The 19,046-nt window shown below is 47.7% G+C and overlaps 1 protein-coding gene across 4 annotated transcripts in view; it reads right to left on the reverse strand.

The window, feature by feature from the left end:
- DIP2C (disco interacting protein 2 homolog C) overlaps positions 1-19,046 on the reverse strand; it is a 374,224-nt gene that overhangs the window by 6,929 nt on the left and 348,249 nt on the right. For all 4 annotated transcript variants that reach the window (XM_077945649.1, XM_077945648.1, XM_077945646.1 and 1 more), the window contains 3 exons: positions 6,597-6,654; positions 4,507-4,581; positions 1,555-1,729 (listed from right to left, as the gene is read on the reverse strand). In XM_077945649.1, coding sequence (XP_077801775.1) covers positions 1,555-1,729; positions 4,507-4,581; positions 6,597-6,654 — 308 coding nt within the window. The remainder of the gene's footprint in view (positions 1-1,554; positions 1,730-4,506; positions 4,582-6,596; positions 6,655-19,046) is intronic.

Below are 19,046 nucleotides of genomic sequence, written 5' to 3' on the forward strand. Positions count from 1 at the left end.
TTCGATATCCAGTCAACTGCCTGATCACATGTTCACCGGGAGCAACTGAGGGGCGAAGTCAGCACCCAGTGGTCTGAGTCCCATGGACCCACCGGCTGAGGCCTCGTCTGCCCAAGGTCACACAGGATGCAGCAGTCACAGACCAGCTCCCTGACTCCAACCCACACGTGCTTCTCTGCGCTATTAATTCTGTGTCTAAGTGGGAAAAGAATGCGTAGCTCCTGGTCATGTTCATGAAGATTTCCTTAGCTCATAGAGCCATGAAATTTATTTCTATCCTTCATGCAAACCTCGGAATAACGACAATGACAACCAGTGGTCAGGTCCTATCTTTCCTTAATAAGGAAATGTCCTATATTTTTATAAGGTAGTAAGCATAGTAGGGAAAATCTGAAAGGCATGATTGACATATAAAATAATATCAGAGATAAGTACTTTCTAATTTAAATCAGACAAAGAAAGATGGAGACCCGGACTCGGCCTCTGCCCCCTACAGCAGCTTTGCCTCTTCTCCAGTGGCAGGGACACGTCCTTCAGGGTATCCCTGCTCCCAGGACACGGCGGGAAGTGGCTTTCCTGGCCTTTCTCTAGGATTATAAATTGCCACCAGCTTTTGCATCTTCCAGGAACCTCAGACAGCACCCTCAAACTAGTCTACAATTTCCCACAATGCAAATGTCATGCCAGGACATTTTTGTATGAGTCCTAAATGTAGCCCTGTGGGCCAGGCCATCGTAGGGATGTGAGAGGCATGTAAGGAAGCCTTGCTGATGTCTAGAAACTCATCTCCCTGGGGTTTTGGTCAGGCAAGATCTCACCAGGAACCTCAACTGCCATTGCTGTGAAACAGCCAAGTCCTGCCTCTACTTTTAGCAGAACTAAGGAGGTGAGAAAGGATTCTTGAACAAGCAAAGAATTAACTATGCGAGTGCACTTTTACTCCTCCGTGTCATGCAATACCCCTGGCCTCACCCCGCTCTCCTCTGATGGGGCAAAGGCAATGCTGTCCACACTAGGCACCAGCATCAGCAGCACCAGGCCCTGCACTCTGAGGAGCGCATGGGCAGAGATGGCCAGCCACCAGGGCCCGAGAGCTTCACGGCCTCCTCTTCCCAGACAGGGGCAGATCCAGTCCTAGAAGCAGCAGCGTGCACGTTCCTGCAGCCACTGGGCCGGCTTCTGTCTCGGATGGACCCCGTGGGAGCAGGCAGCCTTCAGGCTTGCTGAGGAGACTCTGTGGGCTGAGACGTCGGGCACTTTGCTGTGGGCGACACGGCAGCCCGTGCTCAGCAGCCGCGCCCCTCCCCGATTTTCAGTCAGCATTTGGTTCTCAGGACAGGACACGGTATGTGATGTGCAGCTCAGCTTGTTGGACACATTTGCATCTTGCCTTCCTCTCTTCTCTTAAACTCGGCTCTTTTCGCACTAGGTTGCAGCTAGCACATGTGTCCTCCTGGGTTTGGCTGCCATAAACCTTGGGAATAGCTTCTGTATCTAGGGGAGCCTAACCTCTCTGCCCATCTGTGTGGGGGGCCAGCCAGCCTGGACTCTCACCTCCATTTGCATCTGTGAGCTCAGTTCTCCGCAGGAACCCCAAGTAGCCTGTGCGTGCCCAGATGGTCTGGGTGTCTCCAAAACTTAGTCTTGAGTTGAAGTGATCCGACTGGAGGGATTCATCTCCGTAAATAGTAAAATAACCGCTGGCATTGTGGGCACTGTGAACCCAAATCTGCAAATGGAGGGAAATTTCACTGTGGGTGACATTATTTTATCTCCAGGGAAATGAGGCTACAACTACTTTGACAATTCAATAAATTATATTCAGTGATATTAAAAGTTTCCTTGGACTGAATAACCAAGATGTTAATCTCATTCAGGTTTCTGGAGACACACACAGAGGGTACTGAAATAAAGGCAGTCTACCAAGTTTGTGGCCAAGCAACCAATCAAGCCATCCATCTACGGGGAACTTATTAAAGCAGATTAGATGAAGATTTAACAAATAGCTTTTAAAAATATACACATCGAATGAACAAAGTCACACTAGATTCCTTCGCTTTTCCAAACGATTGTTTCTAAAGAGCAAGAACAATGTTGAAAAGCTTTGAGATTCATTTTCTCACTTCACCTGGTGAGCTTTCTTCTGGACACATAATGCAAGAAAACCACACACCAAAAAACCAAACCTAAGGGATGAAGGCACAAAACACCAAAAAACGGCAACAAAAATGCCTGATGTCTGACATTTGGGAAAATAGGTAAGCAAAGACTGGTATGGTGAGTCAAAGCCATAGCCACGTGGATTACGCAGAACCATGGACAGGGCTGGATAAAAGCAAAACCAGGTAAGTTCCCCAGATGCCCACGCAGCTGCATGCAGCTGTGCCCACACAGCAAGGGTCAGGAGACGAGGCCTTTTAGGCTCTGGAGTGTTTGCTGTGGAGACATTCTGGGCTTGGCTGTTTCCATTATTTTACTGACAATGAAAAGCGGTCAAGTTCCGGGAAGTCAGAAACAGGTTCAGTATTGCACCCACGTCCCCAGAGCAGCGCCTCACAAATGAAAAAGTGAAACTGAGAAAAAGAGAGTGCACCATCGGATCAGGGAAATGACAGCTGTCCTCTGTTCCTTAACACAAAGAAAATTCTCATTAAGGCAACTGAGTATTACTCAGTCATAAAAAAGGAGGAAATCCTGCCATGTGCAACAGCATGGATGAACCTGGAAGACGTCATGCTGAGTGAGAAGCCAGAACAGAGGAGGACAAATACTGCACCACCTCACTCATGCGGAATCTAAAGAGCCGAGTTCACAGAAGCGGGGCGCAAACAGTGGTTACCAGGGGCTTCAGAGTGGCAAGGGGGAGATGACGGGCAAAGGTGCCAACCTTCAGTTAGAGGGCGAATAGGCTCTGGGGAGAAAATGTAGTGTGGTGGCTACAGTTAATAATACTGTATTATTTACTTGAAATTTGATAACAGAATAGATCCTAAACGTTCTCATCACACACACGCAAAATGTGAGGTGACGGATAATAGAACCAACTCGGTCGTGGTAACTGTTTCAAAATATGTATATACATCAAAGCATCACAGTGCATTCCTTAATTTATACAACTTTCTCAATTAATCTCAAAAAGCGGAAAAAACACACATTCCCAATAAGAAAGTCACCCTGGAAATTTCGCCAGTTCTGGCCACCCTCAGAGGGAAGAGAATTCTGACCTTGGCCTAGCACACGTCTCGGGCAGCACCTGTGAGGACCCCCTCCAGGTGCTGGAGAAGCAGGCTCTGCTTCCAGCTTGTTTCTAGGAATGCATTTAAAGGAAACTCCTAAGTGAGAGCAGCACAGAATTTCATCTTCACAATTCTGATCTTTCATGTGACTGAGAGAGGTCAAGTGAGGGGCCAAAAAATGCCCAAGAAGCAAAGCAAGGTGGGACCTGAGAATGGTGAGGGCTTGCTCATTAGTCAGGCGTTCACCCACATACGTGCAGAAACGTGTTCCTGCATGTGCCGGGGATGTGGCCGGGGATGTAGCCGGGGCTGGGGAGGAGGAGGGCTGGTGCTGCTTATAAGAAGATGCCAGTTCTTAGCATGTCTCCCACATGTGATGCTGGGAGCCATTCAGGAATGGGGGCACCTAATGAGACAGGACAGGTAACAAGGGGAGCGAGGGTGTCCTTGGCTGGACACGGGGCTTGGTCCAGGGCACGGCAGGCCTGGGGTAACCGGAGGGAGGGCACACGTGCTGCCACCGTGGGAGGAGGCTGGCTCCAGACACGCTCTTCTCCAGTGCCCTCTGCTTCCTTGTAGAAGCAGCAAGCTCATCGCCAGAGAGAATGGGGCAGGAGGAGGACGCATGAGGCACGTGGCCTCTCAGACTGGGGACACCCAGCAGTGCCAGGCCCTGCTTGAGATGAGGTGTCAAGAATGGAGACCAAGGCCAGAGAGCTACACGAGGCAGCCTTCTCCAGCTGCATCCTGCCAGCAGCACGGAGGGGCACGGAAGGGCACAGAAGGGCACAGTGGCAAGGAGTTAAGAGCCAGCCAGGGTGGGTTTGTCCAGAACAAAATGAGGCAAAGGTGTCAAGTTCCACTGTTTGCCTTCTGATCTGAAATAAACACATGATTCTCTTGGCTACTGTGTCCTGATGGTGTCGTTTGCACATTACTCCCTGTGGAGGCCTCTGCCATTTTCCTAGTGAAGGACTTCTCAGTAATAAAAGCAGGAACATGGAAAGCAAACTCAAGAACTAAGAAATAAAGAAACTCCGTCCATACACATTATGTGTTTAAATCTTTCCTGAATTATTTCAGGAGAATCTATTATGGTTCCCTAAGGAAGTGCCATTTGTAACTGTGAGCTCTCACGGACTCACATGAGCCACAAAGCTCACCTCACGCTATTTCCCTGGCAATCATGTGAGCAGTTCTGACGGTGTCAAGGCAAACCGAGGATACATAACAGAAAAGTAACCTGGATATTGGAGGACACTCAACTCACCTCTCCAAGGTGTGAGTCCCCCAGCGGTCCTTTTGTTTCTGGGTTGGCAATTATAATCCGAACCCCTGGAAGTATCTATTTGGGAGAGGAAAAGTCTCTTGTCAATGGAAGGAATACAGGGAGAGGCTACACACAAGCCAACCTCAATTTCGTCTTTATGTAATTTCCTTTCATATGCCATGTCTCTTGGTCTCCATTCTGTTTAGAAAGCAATTAAATCAAAATTATATGCCACAAAGTTATGACCCATTAGACAATCACAGCATGACAATCGCATTCTCACTGTAACTGTTACAATATTGTATGCTGTTATGGTGACCTTAAAATTAAACATTTTGATTGTCATACCTCAATAAAGCTAAAAGAAATCTATTGAAAATCATGAAAACAATTTTTGAAAAAAAACATGGTAAATGATATAACGTTTAACAGAGCCTGACCCTTGCAAAATGGGAATTTTCAGTTGTTTCAATGAAGTTATTTAAGATATTTACATAGATTCAACATTACATCTCACATCATGGCACACGCATGGATGGAGGGTGATGCTTGCAGTAATCGCTGAAGGAAGGGAGTCACAGAGTGACATTTTCAGGGGTAAGCATGGACTCGAAGATAACCCAAAATGCTTTTGGCAAAACGACAGAGTAGGCAGCTGCTTTGGTGGTGCCAGAAGGGAAAGATTCTGTGTCAACTGCTAGTGAAGTCTGCAGGTTTTAATTAGAACGTCCATGTGGATCTCCAGCTCATCTCCACCGAATTTTCAACTCAAGATACTGGGGAACTTTTTCCTGCAGGTAAACATCTTTTACTGTGATGGATGTCAGTATTAAGCATTTTTCTTTTTTTTTTTTTTTTTTTTTGAGACAGAGTCTAGCTCTGTCATCCAGGCTGGAGTGGCACGATCACAGCTTACTGTAGCCTTAAGCAACCCTCCAGTCTCAGCCCCACAAAGTGCTGGGATTACAGGCATGAGACACTGGGTCTGGCCAGAATCTCCTTCTTAAAGTTTAGCTTAGAAATATCTCACATTCCACTGATACCACTTATATAAGGAATCAAAAGTTTATTCTGGAAATCCTGAAGATAGCCTGTCTCAGATCAGCTCATCTAACATTTACGATTGAGATAAAGGCAAAACATTTTATGGTAAAAACACAGAACATCTTGGAATAGTCATACTGTTAAATCTCACTTAAGTTTGAAATGAGAGTTCAGGGCTCTGGTCTCTGCTGCTGACTATGGTCTGCCAGACTGTTAAGATGGATGGTGAGCACATTCCTACTGTCGGAACCAACTCTGTAAACAATTCTAAGTTGCAGCCATGCAGGCAATTTTATAATAGGTCCAGAAGCAACGTGAGATGCTTTTAGAATTATGTCAACGGAGAAGGAATCTGACAACTGGGGCCAAAAAGGAAAAAAAAAGGTTTATATATGTTTTAGGTTTAAATATGTTTCTTGCCCTTTAGTGCTAGGAAAAACAAAACAAAACAACAACAAAACAAAACAAACCAGCCACTGTGGCAGAAACTACTAGTTGTTCTTGATAACCATTCTTTTCTACTTCCATAGTAATAGATACCCTGATTTTTAGATAGGCCTATAGATATTCAGAATTGATATCTCAATAGTTCCCAACCTTTAGCTACGTGTGGCCATGTGACCACGTTCTGATCAATGGAATTTCAGTGTAGGACAGCTTGGGAACCTTCCCTATGGTCTGCATGCTTTGTTCTTTTCTTTTTCTCCTCCTGCTGGCTGGAACGTGGAAATGATGGCTGGAGCAGCAGCAGCCGCCTCAGCTCCTCAGGTGCCCCTGGGAATTGGGCTCCAATGTGCAGACAGAGGCCAAAGGCAGCAGGGCCTGTGCTGGCTTCACGGGGCAAGAGATGCCTATTTCCTAACTTTTACCTGAGGAAAAAAGTCTAACTTGCTTAAAACACTGTTATTTTGAGTTTCTATACTCATGGATATGTTACTTTCAAGTTAGGAAAAACATTCTAAAAAATACATTTCTGAAAACTTCAAAGCTCCTACACTCAGAAGCAAACTGATACAGAAATGCAGGTTTCTTCCTATAATACTTACCTTTCCCGATTCCATCAGGGGCAGGCTATGAGGGGATCCTCTTTCCACTAAGCGAACTCTGCAAACAGAAAGAGAAAATGTTCCTAAAATATTCCTAGATGTGTTTTCTGTCCAGTTTTCCCCTTCACCAATTCACATGAGGTCACAAGCCCGGCAGCTGTCCGGGAAAGTTGATTCTGAGCATCATCCAATGGCAAAGACAGAAGTTGCAAAAAGAACAACCCAGCAGCAGAGGAAACTGTACTCAAAGTAAGGGCCACAGAGAAGACAGATGAAGCCACATCTCTCAAACCTGCAAAATAACTGGAAAAATGACTCTGAACTTAAAGTTACCATGAGTCCACTTAGCATTTTCAGAAAAGGAAAAGAACACGGATTACAGAGCATCCTTGAAAGAGCTGTGGGTCACCCATGACCGTGTCGCCTGGTCCTGAAGCACCGACGGCTGTCCTGTGGGTGGAAGGCAGGGCTAGGTGTGCAGCAGGCGAGAGCCCTCCCAAGACAGCATGTGCATCACAGCCAAAGGAGCAGAGAGAACTGCCGGGCCCTGACGGCAAAGGTACTCAGAAATTAAACTCTTTTACTTCAAAGAATACGTAATGATAATTTAATCTTAAGCACTGCCAAGGAAATCGCAGCGGGTCACAACCAGCGCTTCGGTAACAGTCCTCCCAGGTGCATTATTTCTGTATTTTGAGGTCTTCACTATGGTTTTGCATTTTTACCAAGTGCCTAGTGGACCATGACACTCTTCGTTCACCTAAGGGGCAATTTTTATTTAAACAAAATAAAGCAAAGGAGAAAGTGCTTGAAGGCTTGAAGATGGCGTATCAGAGGACCTGCCTCCCACCTGGGGACAGGCTGCGCACAGGGGGCCTGTTGGCTCCTGAGACACCCTTCTTACCATCCCCCACTGATGTGTTTTTTGTTTTTTAAAGAGACAGGGTCTCACTCTGTCACACACGCTGGAGCACAGTGGCACAATCGTGGCTCATTGCAGTCTTGACCTCCTGGCCTCAAGCAATACTTCTACCTCAGCCTCCTGAGTTGCTGGGGCTACAGGTGGGCACTACCACATCTGGCTAACTTTCACGTGTTTGTAGAGAGGAGATCTCACTATGTTGCTCAGGCTGGTCTCAAGCTTCTGGTCTCAGGTGATCCTCCTGTCTCAGCCTCCGAAAGTGCTGAGATTACAGGCGTGAGCCACCATGACCAGCCCTCACTGAGATTTGAAACACACCAGGGACCCACTCTCAGGCACTCGGCACCGCAGTCTTCCTCTGTGACTGACAGATGTGCCACAGAAGGAGGATGAAGGGTAGGGAAGGGGCAGGAGGTACCAAGAAAGAAGGCTGAGTGTCACGGGGCCCTGAGGGGCCAGTCCAGTGCAGCCCTCTGCGTGGCATGAGGGTGGTTGCGGAGGGTACACACACCTCTGGGCATGGGGGTGTTCCTGCCCCCACAGGGGGAGGCACCCAGCAGTGTGGAAGGTGGCACCGGCCTGACGTCCTGCATGTGCCAGACATGTGATGTCAATAAATCAGGGAGCAGCGCAAAGGGCTCGACAGGGCCTTGACCGGCTGCACTGCTCCTGCTGGACCTCGGGCTGTCTGCAGTCGGGGGCACCATCTCCTCTGGCTGTTCAGTGACTGAGGCCACAGGACCATTTCCTCGCACCCAGCCTGGCGCGACTTCTCTGGTTGCTGCAGACAGGAGCAGCCGGTGCCGGGGAGGATCATCTGTGGCGGAATAGGGAAGGCTGGCAGCACTTTCTCTTCTGCAGGGGACAGGAGGAGAGACGCTGGGGAGGGCACCTGTGTGCGTCAGCAGAAGTCTGATGAGGGAGGAGGACTCACTAGAGCCATTTCCGATCAGATGAGAACCATTAACTCTGTGGTGTGTCTCAAAGGGAAACCTTGATGCCAGCAGCCGATGAGGACGGCCAAAGAGCTCACACGATTCAAGCTCTTATGGACTATGCCGATAGGCTTGATGACGCTAACCTCCAAAAATGGCTTACTGGCTGTTTTCACACACAACTGCAAGAAACTAAAGAACTTTTAGGAGCCAGGTAGCATTATGCTAATTCACGACTTGCCATGAGAGAATACCTAGAATTTGTGGTGCAACACAAACGTGCTCTCCTTTGGACACTGACCACGGAGCAGCTCACAGCCAGAGGCGGCACGCTCACACTTGGGATGTCGGCAGGACGTGACCATGTCAGGACAATGCTGCTGACTCCTTCCTGCCGTGCCAGGAGGCCCGCACACGTGCCCTGATCTGAGCGGCCAAGTGGAGTCAAAGCCAGCAAACTGTGGGTTCCAGATAGGGGCTATCTGCTCCAGATGAAGCCAGCAGTAGAGAAGCCAGACCATTCAGGCTGGGGCAGCGGCGAGAAAGGGGCACCTGAAGATGGTGAGGAGAAAGAAAGAACGAGAGGGGGTCAGATGCCCCCACCTCAGCACTACAAAAGCCAGGTGACCAGCCAGGGAGTGAAACTCAGCCAAAACCAAGGGCTGTTTGGGACACACACCATCTCTGTTTCTGCGCCCAGTCCTCAGTCATCTCTACTTCAGGACGTCCGAGATCCTGTCGCTGGCTGGAGTCAGGTGCACAAGGCAGCTCTGGGAGCTGTTGCTATGGGGATGACTTCAGACAGGGTAAGGGGGTCACTCAGGAAACAAGGCTCTTGAGTTACAAAAGCGAAGGGCAAATGCCCCAGGGCTCCGCCAGAGAGGGCCCAGGCTCTGCAGCATTCCCAGATCTTCCTTATCTCCATCCTGTGGGTTTTTACCTTGGCCTGTGCTCACCTACTTAGGGGGCGTGCAGGAAAACAAGACAGGTGAGGCTCCGGGCAGGTGTGTGCTGGCCAGCGCCCTGCCCTCCGGCCGCATGTCCTTCACTCTCTCCGGCCTCTGCCCCCATATTGACCCTCAGCCTCGCGAAAGGAAGCAAGACAGAATCTCAGCTGATAACCTTGTCTGAAGTGTTGAAAACACAGAAGATCATCAAGAATTCTCTCTCTGGTTCATGTGAAAAATGTGTGCTTCATATGAAAACAGGCACAGGATGCTAAATCACTCAGGACGGTCCTGGATGAAAAAGCTACATATCCTGCTAGCAAGTGCCACACAGGAATTCCCTCTTCTACACCAAGGGGAACAATATCCACGCAGCCGAGAGAGGAAAAAAGCTGCCCCCTATCTAAGGGCAAAAGAGATGTCTTCCTAAAGAACCAGCAGATGTATTTGTAACAGACACATCAGAGGGCTGATTCCCTCCATGTGCAAAGAACTCATAGAAATAAAACCAGGTGATCTTGGTTGTTCTCAAAAGTAGTGTTCTCCACAGTTACAGAGTGGGCTGAGTTAAGACCCAGGTCAAACTGTGCTGCTTGGTGTCGACTTTCTCAGACTGGGGATCACAATGCAGGCATCACCAGGTTTGGGCAAATTCAATGAGCTATGGATCTGAAGTGCTTGTTTTCCGTGAGTTATGAGTAGCAGTGATTATTAACACTTCTCGGTTAGAACCAGGTTGTAAGGTTAAAACCAAGGTGTTGCCTGGCACACGAGAGTGGGGCTGCTGGAGGGAGATACAGAGGTCTGTGGACTCCGGGAGCCAGAGTGGAGCAGGAGGACTCCATGAGGGAGGGAGGAATACAGGCTCAGCCAGGCTGGCCCTCTCCCGCGGGAAGTGTGACTGAGCCACGAAAAGGACCAAGTGATGCTGCAAGAAGACTCTCATCTTCCAAGAGCCATCGTGCCGAGGCTGGCGTCCAGCAGAGCTCACCTTCTGTGAGGGCACCTTCCGCTCAGGTCACGCTGCAAAGTCAGCTTTAGACAACTCAGGGCTGAGGAAACCCGTCAGCTCCAGATCCGGAACTTTGTGTCACTTTTCTTGCTGCCTCCAACGTGCATTACTGCTGCCCAAACTGGCTCCACGAACCATTACTAGGTGAAAGTCGGTTTTAAACAGTGCACCTACTTTCACATCAAGGCTACAATTTAACCGAGTGTCTGAATAAACTTTTCCAGCCTGGCCTCTGTCTCACCCCTTATTTCTCTCAACTCCAGTATGAATCTTGGACTTGTGGGGAATAAACTGTCTTTTCATCCTATGCTGTCAAGTGGACTTGAAGTTAAACTTTTGCTAGAAAAGCAAAGAGAGAGTTGACATGAGGGGACTTGCTACTAGCCTCTAACTTGCTCTGTTCTTGAACTGCCCTCACATGGACTCGACCTTAGCAACCTGTTTTGCTGGAAGCAACATCTCAGAAGGCTGAAGCCCCGATGGCGCCGTGCAACCCTGAGTGGGCAACGGACGCACGGCTGTCACGAGAGGTCTGTGAGGTCTTCATTCTTCACTCGTGCCTCCCAGCATCACACACCTGGTCTCCTGGGAACGGGCGGGAAGGTGCTGCTGAGATAACCAGGTTTTTCATCATTTGTCTAAGGAGAGCCATGGTTGAACTTCTCGCTAATCCTTCCCCACAAAGCTACAGAAGGGACTCTTTCTTTATCCAACTGAGATTCTCACCAAGGAGCCTTGTCTGAGCCATGCAAAGGGGGATGAGCACACCTGCCCAGGACCACCACCCCCTGGCAGCACCCGCGGGCTGACAGAGCATCCGTGAGCACACCAGCTTCGGAGACGTGACGACAACCAAGAAACAAATAGCACTCTCTGCCCCAACAGAAGTGCGCCGGCAGACGGCAGCACTGTTCCCGCCAGAAGGACGACTGCTTCAGATCAGGGCAGCCGGAGCCCCTGACCAATGCCCCGAGGTGGGGCACCTGATGCAGATGCCAGCAGAGCACCCACCGGAAGCCCACCCTGCCCACCCACGCCACTGTTCAGCACTGGCCTGATGGTCACTCATGACCCGAAGGGTCCAGCACCCTCTGCACCTTCAGTCTCAAAAACCGGCTTGACAGACCGGATGCAGATGGAGCTAGTGCTGTCCTGTGCCAACTCTGTGGCATTTCAAGGGGAGCAGACAGGACACGGGGTAACCCAGTCATGGAAAGCCAAGCTGCAGCACAGCCACACTCGCAGTTTGAGGATGGCATTTATGAATGTGCCACTGAAAAAAACAACCAAAACTTTTACTTAAGATTTTAAACTACACCTTCTTCCAAAAATAATTTGAAGCATTTAAAATACCCAGTATAATAAGACCATCTGAACAATAAGCTTTTAAAAATCCCCCAAAGATAGACGGGAAATTAAATACTCAAAAACTTTAGATTAATTAACAGGCTGTGACTGAGTCTAGTCTGCAGCTTCCTGCCAGCTAAGGCACACAGAGGATGAGGCAAGTGTTACTGTCAAAGTTGGGATTTTAATATCTTGCCATTTCCTTTGCAACCAGTGGAGCACGTTTAAGAGTATTAAAATCACAAGGAACAACAACAGTGCTTAAAAATATATAGGCATGTTCACACATCCAAAACCACAAACAAAACCAAAAACAAATGCACTATTATTTCCACAGGAGGTCCTCCCAGGACTCAAGCCCTAACAAAAGCTACAGAGGACCGCAAGAGACGGCCCACGGTGGCCACCACAAAAGGCTAAGGGCAAGCAGATCTCGATCATGGAAGTCCAGAAACAGATACCAATCACCCTAAAAATGGGCAACGAAAGAAAACAGAGGAACATTTTCATCTCATCTAACCGCATTGCACAAATGAAGTACCAAAGCATACTTTATGTACTTTTTTCATTTATAAAATTATAAACGTAACTCCCTCCAATCCAGACTCTTCTGTCCATCCTTTTCCCTTTTCTCTCCCTCGGGTGGGAGAGAGCTCTGTGTTTTCTTCCCTTAAAAGACACCATTTGGAGGCATGGACTGAGCTGATCTTGCAGCCCAAACTGCCCTCTTCCATCTTCTTCCAAGGCCAGATGGGTTTCAAGTTTCAGAAGTGCTCAATTTCTGAATGCTAATCCTGAGCACAGATCCCTGCTACCTAAGATCCTAATCACATGCATCAATATGCTAGGTGCAGTGGCTCATGCATGTAATCTTAGCACTTTGGGAGACTGAGGCAGGAGGTTCACTTGAGCCCAAGAGTTTGAGACCAGCCTAGGCAATGTGGTGAGACCCTGTCTCTACAAAAAATGCAAATATCAGCAAGGTGTGTTGGTGTGCACCTGTAATCCCAACTACTGGGAAGGTTGAGGTGGGAGGATCGCTTGAGGCAGAGGTCACAGTCAACTGTGATCATGCCACTGCACTCTAGCCTGGATGACAGAGTGATACTCCGTCTAAAAAGAAAAAGAAAAAGAAAAAAATGCATCAATATTTCTGTGGCAAAGAGTGGGATAAATTGTTTATCACTTTATGTCCATTCATAAGGTTTTCATGACATTCATTCGCATTGAATTAAAAAAAAAAACTTTTCATTTTTGGGAACTCCTTGGTTTTTAAAAAAATACTTTCTGAATAAGACCTCAAAAGCACAGGCCACAAAAGCAAAAATAAGCAAATAGGGTTAATATAACTTAAAAGCTTCTGCACAGCAAAAGGAAACAAAGTGAAAAGACAACCTACAGAATAAAAGAATACATTTGCAAACTACTCACCAGACAAGGGATTAATATTCAGGATATATAAGGAACTCAAACATCTCAACAGCAAAAAAACAAACAAAAAACTGATTAAAAAATGGGCAAATGATCCAAACAGACATTTCTCAAAAGACATAAATGGCCAGAAAATACATGAAAATTGTTCAACATCACAAATCATCAGAGAAGTGGAAGTCTTTTTTTTTTTTTTCCCCAAGTGAAAGCAAGTTTATTAGGAAAGTAAAGAAATAAAAAAATGGCTACTCCACAGGCAGAGCAGCAACAAAGACCGCTCAGCTGCTTTATACTTATTGTTACTTGGGAGGTGGAAGTCAAAACCACAGTGAGATATCACCTCACTCCACCTAAGATGACTATTATCAAAATGACAAAAAATATCAAATGCTGGTGAGGATACAGAGAAAGGGGGACTCTTACACACTGCTGGTAGGAATGTAAACTAATACAGCTACCATGGAGAGCAGTATGAAGGCTCCTTAAAACACACACACCCTTGGGAAGCCGAAGCAGGCTGATCACAAGGTGAGGAGTTGGAGACCAGCCTGGCCTATATGGTGAAACCCCATCTCTACTAAAAAAACACAAAAAATAGCTGGGCGTAGTGACACACGCCTGTAGTCCCAGCTAATCAGGAGGCTGAGGCAGGAGAATTGCTTGAACCGGGGAGGCGGAGGTTGCAGTGAGCTGAGATCGTGCCACTGTACTCCAGCCTGGGTGACAGAGTGAGACTATCTCAAAAACAAAACAAAACAAAACAAAACAACCCTCCCCACCCCATACACACACACATACCAAACTACGAATAGAACTACCATATGATCCAACAATCCCACTACTGGGCGTTTATCCAAAGGAAAGCAAATCATCAGTGTACTGGAGAGACACCTGCACTCCTCTGTTTACTACGCCTGATTCACAATAGCCAAGATATGAATCCACCCAGGAGTACAACAGCAGACGAATGGATATGGAAGGTGTGGTATGTAACACTGAATAGGATTCAGCCACAACAGAGAATGAAATCCTATCATCTGCAACAATATGGATGGAAGCACAGGACATTAAGTAAAGTGAAATAAGCCAGGAATAGAAAATTAAATACTACACGTTCTCACTCATATGTGGAAGCTAAAGAAAGTTGATTTCATAGAAGTACAAAGTACAACAGGGCATAGTGGAGGCTGGGATGGGAGGGATGGGGAGAGATTTGTTAAAGGAAACAAAATCACAGCTGGATAGGAGGAAGAAGTTGCAATGTTCTGTACCACTGCAGGATGACTATAACTAACAGTAATTTATTATTCAAATAGCTAGGAGGAAGACACCAAACATTTCCAAAGAAATGATGCACGTTCCTGATCTAATATCCTGATCTGCTCACTACGCGTTATATGTATCGAAACATCACTGTGTACCCTATGAGTTGTACAACTATGTGTTAATTAAAATAAAAAAGTTAAAAATATACTTTTTAGGAGTTTCAGATTTAAGAAAAATTGAGCAGATGGTAGAGCTCCCACATTACCCTACAATACAACCCAGTCTCAGAATGCACGCACATCCAACATTAGTTAGAATTAGTGAGCCAACACTGAGATGATTTAAATCTATCCTTTACTCAGTCTTCCTCATTTCCCCCTAAAATCCCTTTCCTGTCCCAGGATCCTACCCAGGATTCCACATGACAATTGGCCGTCACGTCTCTTTGGGCTTCTATGGGCTGTGACAGTCTCTCAGAAATGTCCCTGTTTTGCTGACCTTGACGGTTTTGAGGGGACTGGTGAGGTGTTTTGTAGGCTACCCTTTGGTTGGGACTTGTCTAACATTGTTCAAGGGTAGACATAGATCACAGGCATTTTGGAGAAAGGCCTCAGAGATGAGCGCCCTCCCCATGGCATAATATCAAAGCCCCCCTGCTCATCACCGCTGACGGTGACCTCACATTTAGCTGGGTCACGTGTGCAGGTTTTCCCCATCCCTTCCACATGCCCTCTCTGGAGGCATTGCTCTGCACAGCCCATGCTGGAGAGGAGAGGGTGTGTGCTCTCTTCTTGGCTTTTGAGATGTGAGACTGCAGGCCTCATGGAGGGCACAGCCTCCCGCCTCTGGGTGACCAAGCCCATGCCCCAGGCCCAGTAGCTTGGGGATGGGCAGCCGTCTGACAGAGGAGGTCTAATGATCATGGGGCTGCAGCATTCTCCTAGGTGGAATGAGCACAGAGAGCTGATCCATTTGCACAGAAGTGTGCACAGAGCAGAGAAGCAAGGTGACAAGGGGACTCCTGAGGCTCTTCTGGGCTTTGCTTCCAGACCCTCCCTGTCACTGGGCTGCACCTCCACCCCACCCTCCAGTTCCTCAGGCACCTCTTTCCTACCTCAATCTTCACTTGCTGAAATGGTCCAACTTGGTTTCCGTCACTGAAGTCTTGACTAATGTAGAGCAACTTTCCCTTTTTGAATAAGACTAGAAAGACTTGAAAAATAATTCTAGATTTGATGTTTATGAGCATGTGTAAAAGTTTTTTCGAAATAATTTCAAAATTATAGTAAACTTGCAAGAATGAAAACAGTATAAAGAATACTTGTAACACACAGGTTCATTGCTTGTTAATATTATGTTCCATCTGCTTTATAATTTGCACTGCCCACCCCATCTTACCCAATATGCACACACAGTTTTTTCTGAACCATTTGAGGGTAAGTTAAATACATCAAGGCCCCTTTACTCCTAAGTATTTAAGGGTGGATTTCCTGAGAATAGGGATATTATCTTACTTATGCACAGAACAGTTATCAGTTTCAATTATTTTAATATTGATCCAATATTTAATCTATAGCCTCTTTCCAATTCTTTCCATTACTCCAATAATACCCCTACAGTTCCCACCTTGAATGCAGGGCTCACCCTAGCATCAGGTTTTGTATTTTGTTGTCATTTCTTTAGCTTGCCTTAAATGGGAAGATTTCCAAAGTCTTTTTTGTCTTTATGACATTGACATTTTTGCCAACATCATGTCCCTGCCTTTAAAAAATATTTAAAATTCTTTAACTCAAAGTGGATCAATGACATAAATGTAAGAGATAAAATTGTAGACTGTTAAGGGAAAAGCCTCATGACATTGGACGTGTCAATTATTTCTTGGCTACGACACCAAAAGTATATGCAGAAAACAAAGAGGATAAACTGGACATCAAAACTAAAAGCTTCTGTTCATCAAAGGACACAATCAACAGAATCAGCAGAGTGAAAACGCGACCCAGGAAATGGGAGCAAGATTTGCAAATCACATATCTGTTAGGGGGCTAATACCGAGATTATGTAAGGGACTCTTACAACTCAATACCCAAAAAACCCAAAAAACAAACCAAACAAAAAAACCACTCCAGTTAAAAAGTGTGGAAAAACTTGAATAGTCATTTTTCTAAAGAAGGTATACAAATAGCAGTTGAGCATGAGATGCTTGACAAGACCATCACTAGGAAAACGCACACCAAAGCCACAACAAGATGGCATCTCACACCCATTAGGATGGCTACTCTCAAAAAAAAATAGAAAACAGCTACTGTTGGTGAGCACATGGAGAAACTAGACCCATGTGCACTGCTGGCAGGAAAGTAAAACGATGCAGTGGCTGTGGAAAACAGTATGGCAGTTCCTCCAGAAATTAAAAATAGAACTATTGTATGGTTCAGCAATTCCACTTCTGGGTATATACCCAGAAGAACTGAGACCAGGTCTTCAGCAGTATCTGTAAACCATGTTCACAGCAGTATCTGTAAACCATGTTCACAGCAACCCAAGTGAACATCGGCAGACAACGGATGAGCCAAGTGTGGTGTATACGCACAAGGAAATATTATTCAATCTTAAAAAGGAAGGAGAATTTGACACATGCTACAACATCGATGAACCTTGAGGACATGCTAAGTAACATCAGCCAGTCACAAAAAGACAAATACCACAGGACTGGACTTATATGAGGTACCTACCTAGGTAGTCAAATTCATAGACAAAGTAGAATGGCGGGTGCCAGGGGCTGAGGGAAGAGGGATGGAGAGTAGAGGTTTAATCAAGACAATATTGAGTGTGTGGAGAAACCGGAACCAGGTGCGGCCCTGAGCGTGTGGAGAAAGCGGAATCAAAGGCGGCCCTGAGCCTCTGGAGAAACCGGAACCAGTCGCGGCCCTGAGAGTGTGGAGAAACCGGAATCAGAGGCAGTCCTGAGCGTGTAGAGAAACCGGAATTAGGAACGGCCCTGAGCGTACGGAGAAACTGGAATCAGGAGCGGCCCTGAGCGTGTGGAGAAACCGGAATCAGGAAGGGCCCTGAGCGTGTAGAGAAACCGGAATCAGGGAGGGCCCTGAGCATATGGAGAAACTGGAATCAGGAGCGGCCCTGAGCGTGTGGAGAAAGCGGAATCAAAGGCGGCCCTGAGCCTGTGGAGAAACCGGAACCAATCGCGGACCTGAGCGTGTGGAGAAACCAGAATCAGAGGCAGTCCTGAGCGTGTGGAGAAACCGGAATCAGAGGCAGTCCTGAGCGTGTGGAGAAACCGGAATCAGGAGCGGCCCTGAGCGTGTGGAGAAAGCGGAATCAAAGGCGGCCCTGAGCGTGTGGAGAAAGCGGAATCAAAGGCGGCCCTGAGCCTGTGGAGAAACCGGGACCAATCGCGGACCTGAGCGTGTGGAGAAACCGGAATCAGAGGCAGTCCTGAGCGTGTGGAGAAACCGGAATCAGGAGCGGCCCTGAGCGTGTGGAGAAAGCGGAATCAAAGGCGGCCCTGAGCGTGTGGAGAAAGCGGAATCAAAGGCGGCCCTGAGCCTGTGGAGAAACCGGGACCAATCGCGGCCCTGAGCATGTGGAGAAACCGGAATTAGGAGCGGCCCTGAGTGTGTGGAGAGACTGGAATCAGGAGCGGCTCTGAGCGTGTGGAGAAACCGGCATCAGAGGCAGCCCTGAGCAGCCCTGAGCGTGTAGAGAAACCGGAATCAGGGGCAGCCCTGAGTGTATGGAGAAACCGGAATCAGAGGCACAGCCCTGGGTGTGGAGAAACAGGAACCAGGAGCGGCTCTGACCGTGTGGAGAAACCGGAACCAGGAGCGGCCCTGAGCGTGTGGAGAAACCGGAACCAGGAGCGGCCCTGAGCGTGTGGAGAAACCGGAACCCAGGCGCGGCCCTGAGTGTGTGGAGAAACCGGAATCAGAGGCGGCCCTGAGCGTGTGGAGAAACCGGAATGAGAGGCGGCCCTGAGCGTGTGGAGAAACCGGAATCAGAGGCGGCCCTGAGCGTGTGGAGAAACCGGAATCAGAGGCGGAATCAGAGGCGGCCCTGAGCGTGTGGAGAAACTGGAATCAGAGGCGGCCCTGAGCGTGTGGAGAAACCGGAATCAGAGGCGGCCCTGAGCGTGTGGAGAAACCGGAATCAAGCGTGGCCCTGAACCTGTGGAGAAACTGGAATCAGGAGCGGCTCTGAGCGTCTGGAGAAACGAATCAGAGGCGGCCCTTAGCGTGTGGAGAAACCGGAATCAGCAGCGGCCCTGAGCGTGTGGAGAAACAAATCGGAGGCGGCCCTTAGCATGTGGAGAAACCGGAACTCACCCTGAGCAGCCAGGCAACTCCTCCACAGAAAGGACTTGAAAAGCATCTTTTTGTTTATTAAATCATAAGACATCTTTTGTTTATTAAACAGAAAAATAAGCTTTTCTGTTTATGTCACCAAAATAACTATCAGTGTGTAGTTCCTAAACCCAAAGAGAAGAGCGAGTTTCCAGCAGGAGGGTAGGCTCAGCAGCATCCACTAGCATGGCACTCAGCGTGGAACATTAGGGTGGGGTCATAGGTGGCCTTGCTG

The sequence above is a fragment of the Macaca mulatta genome, chromosome 9 (assembly GCF_049350105.2).
Source record: "Macaca mulatta isolate MMU2019108-1 chromosome 9, T2T-MMU8v2.0, whole genome shotgun sequence".
Classification (NCBI taxonomy): domain Eukaryota; kingdom Metazoa; phylum Chordata; class Mammalia; order Primates; family Cercopithecidae; genus Macaca; species Macaca mulatta.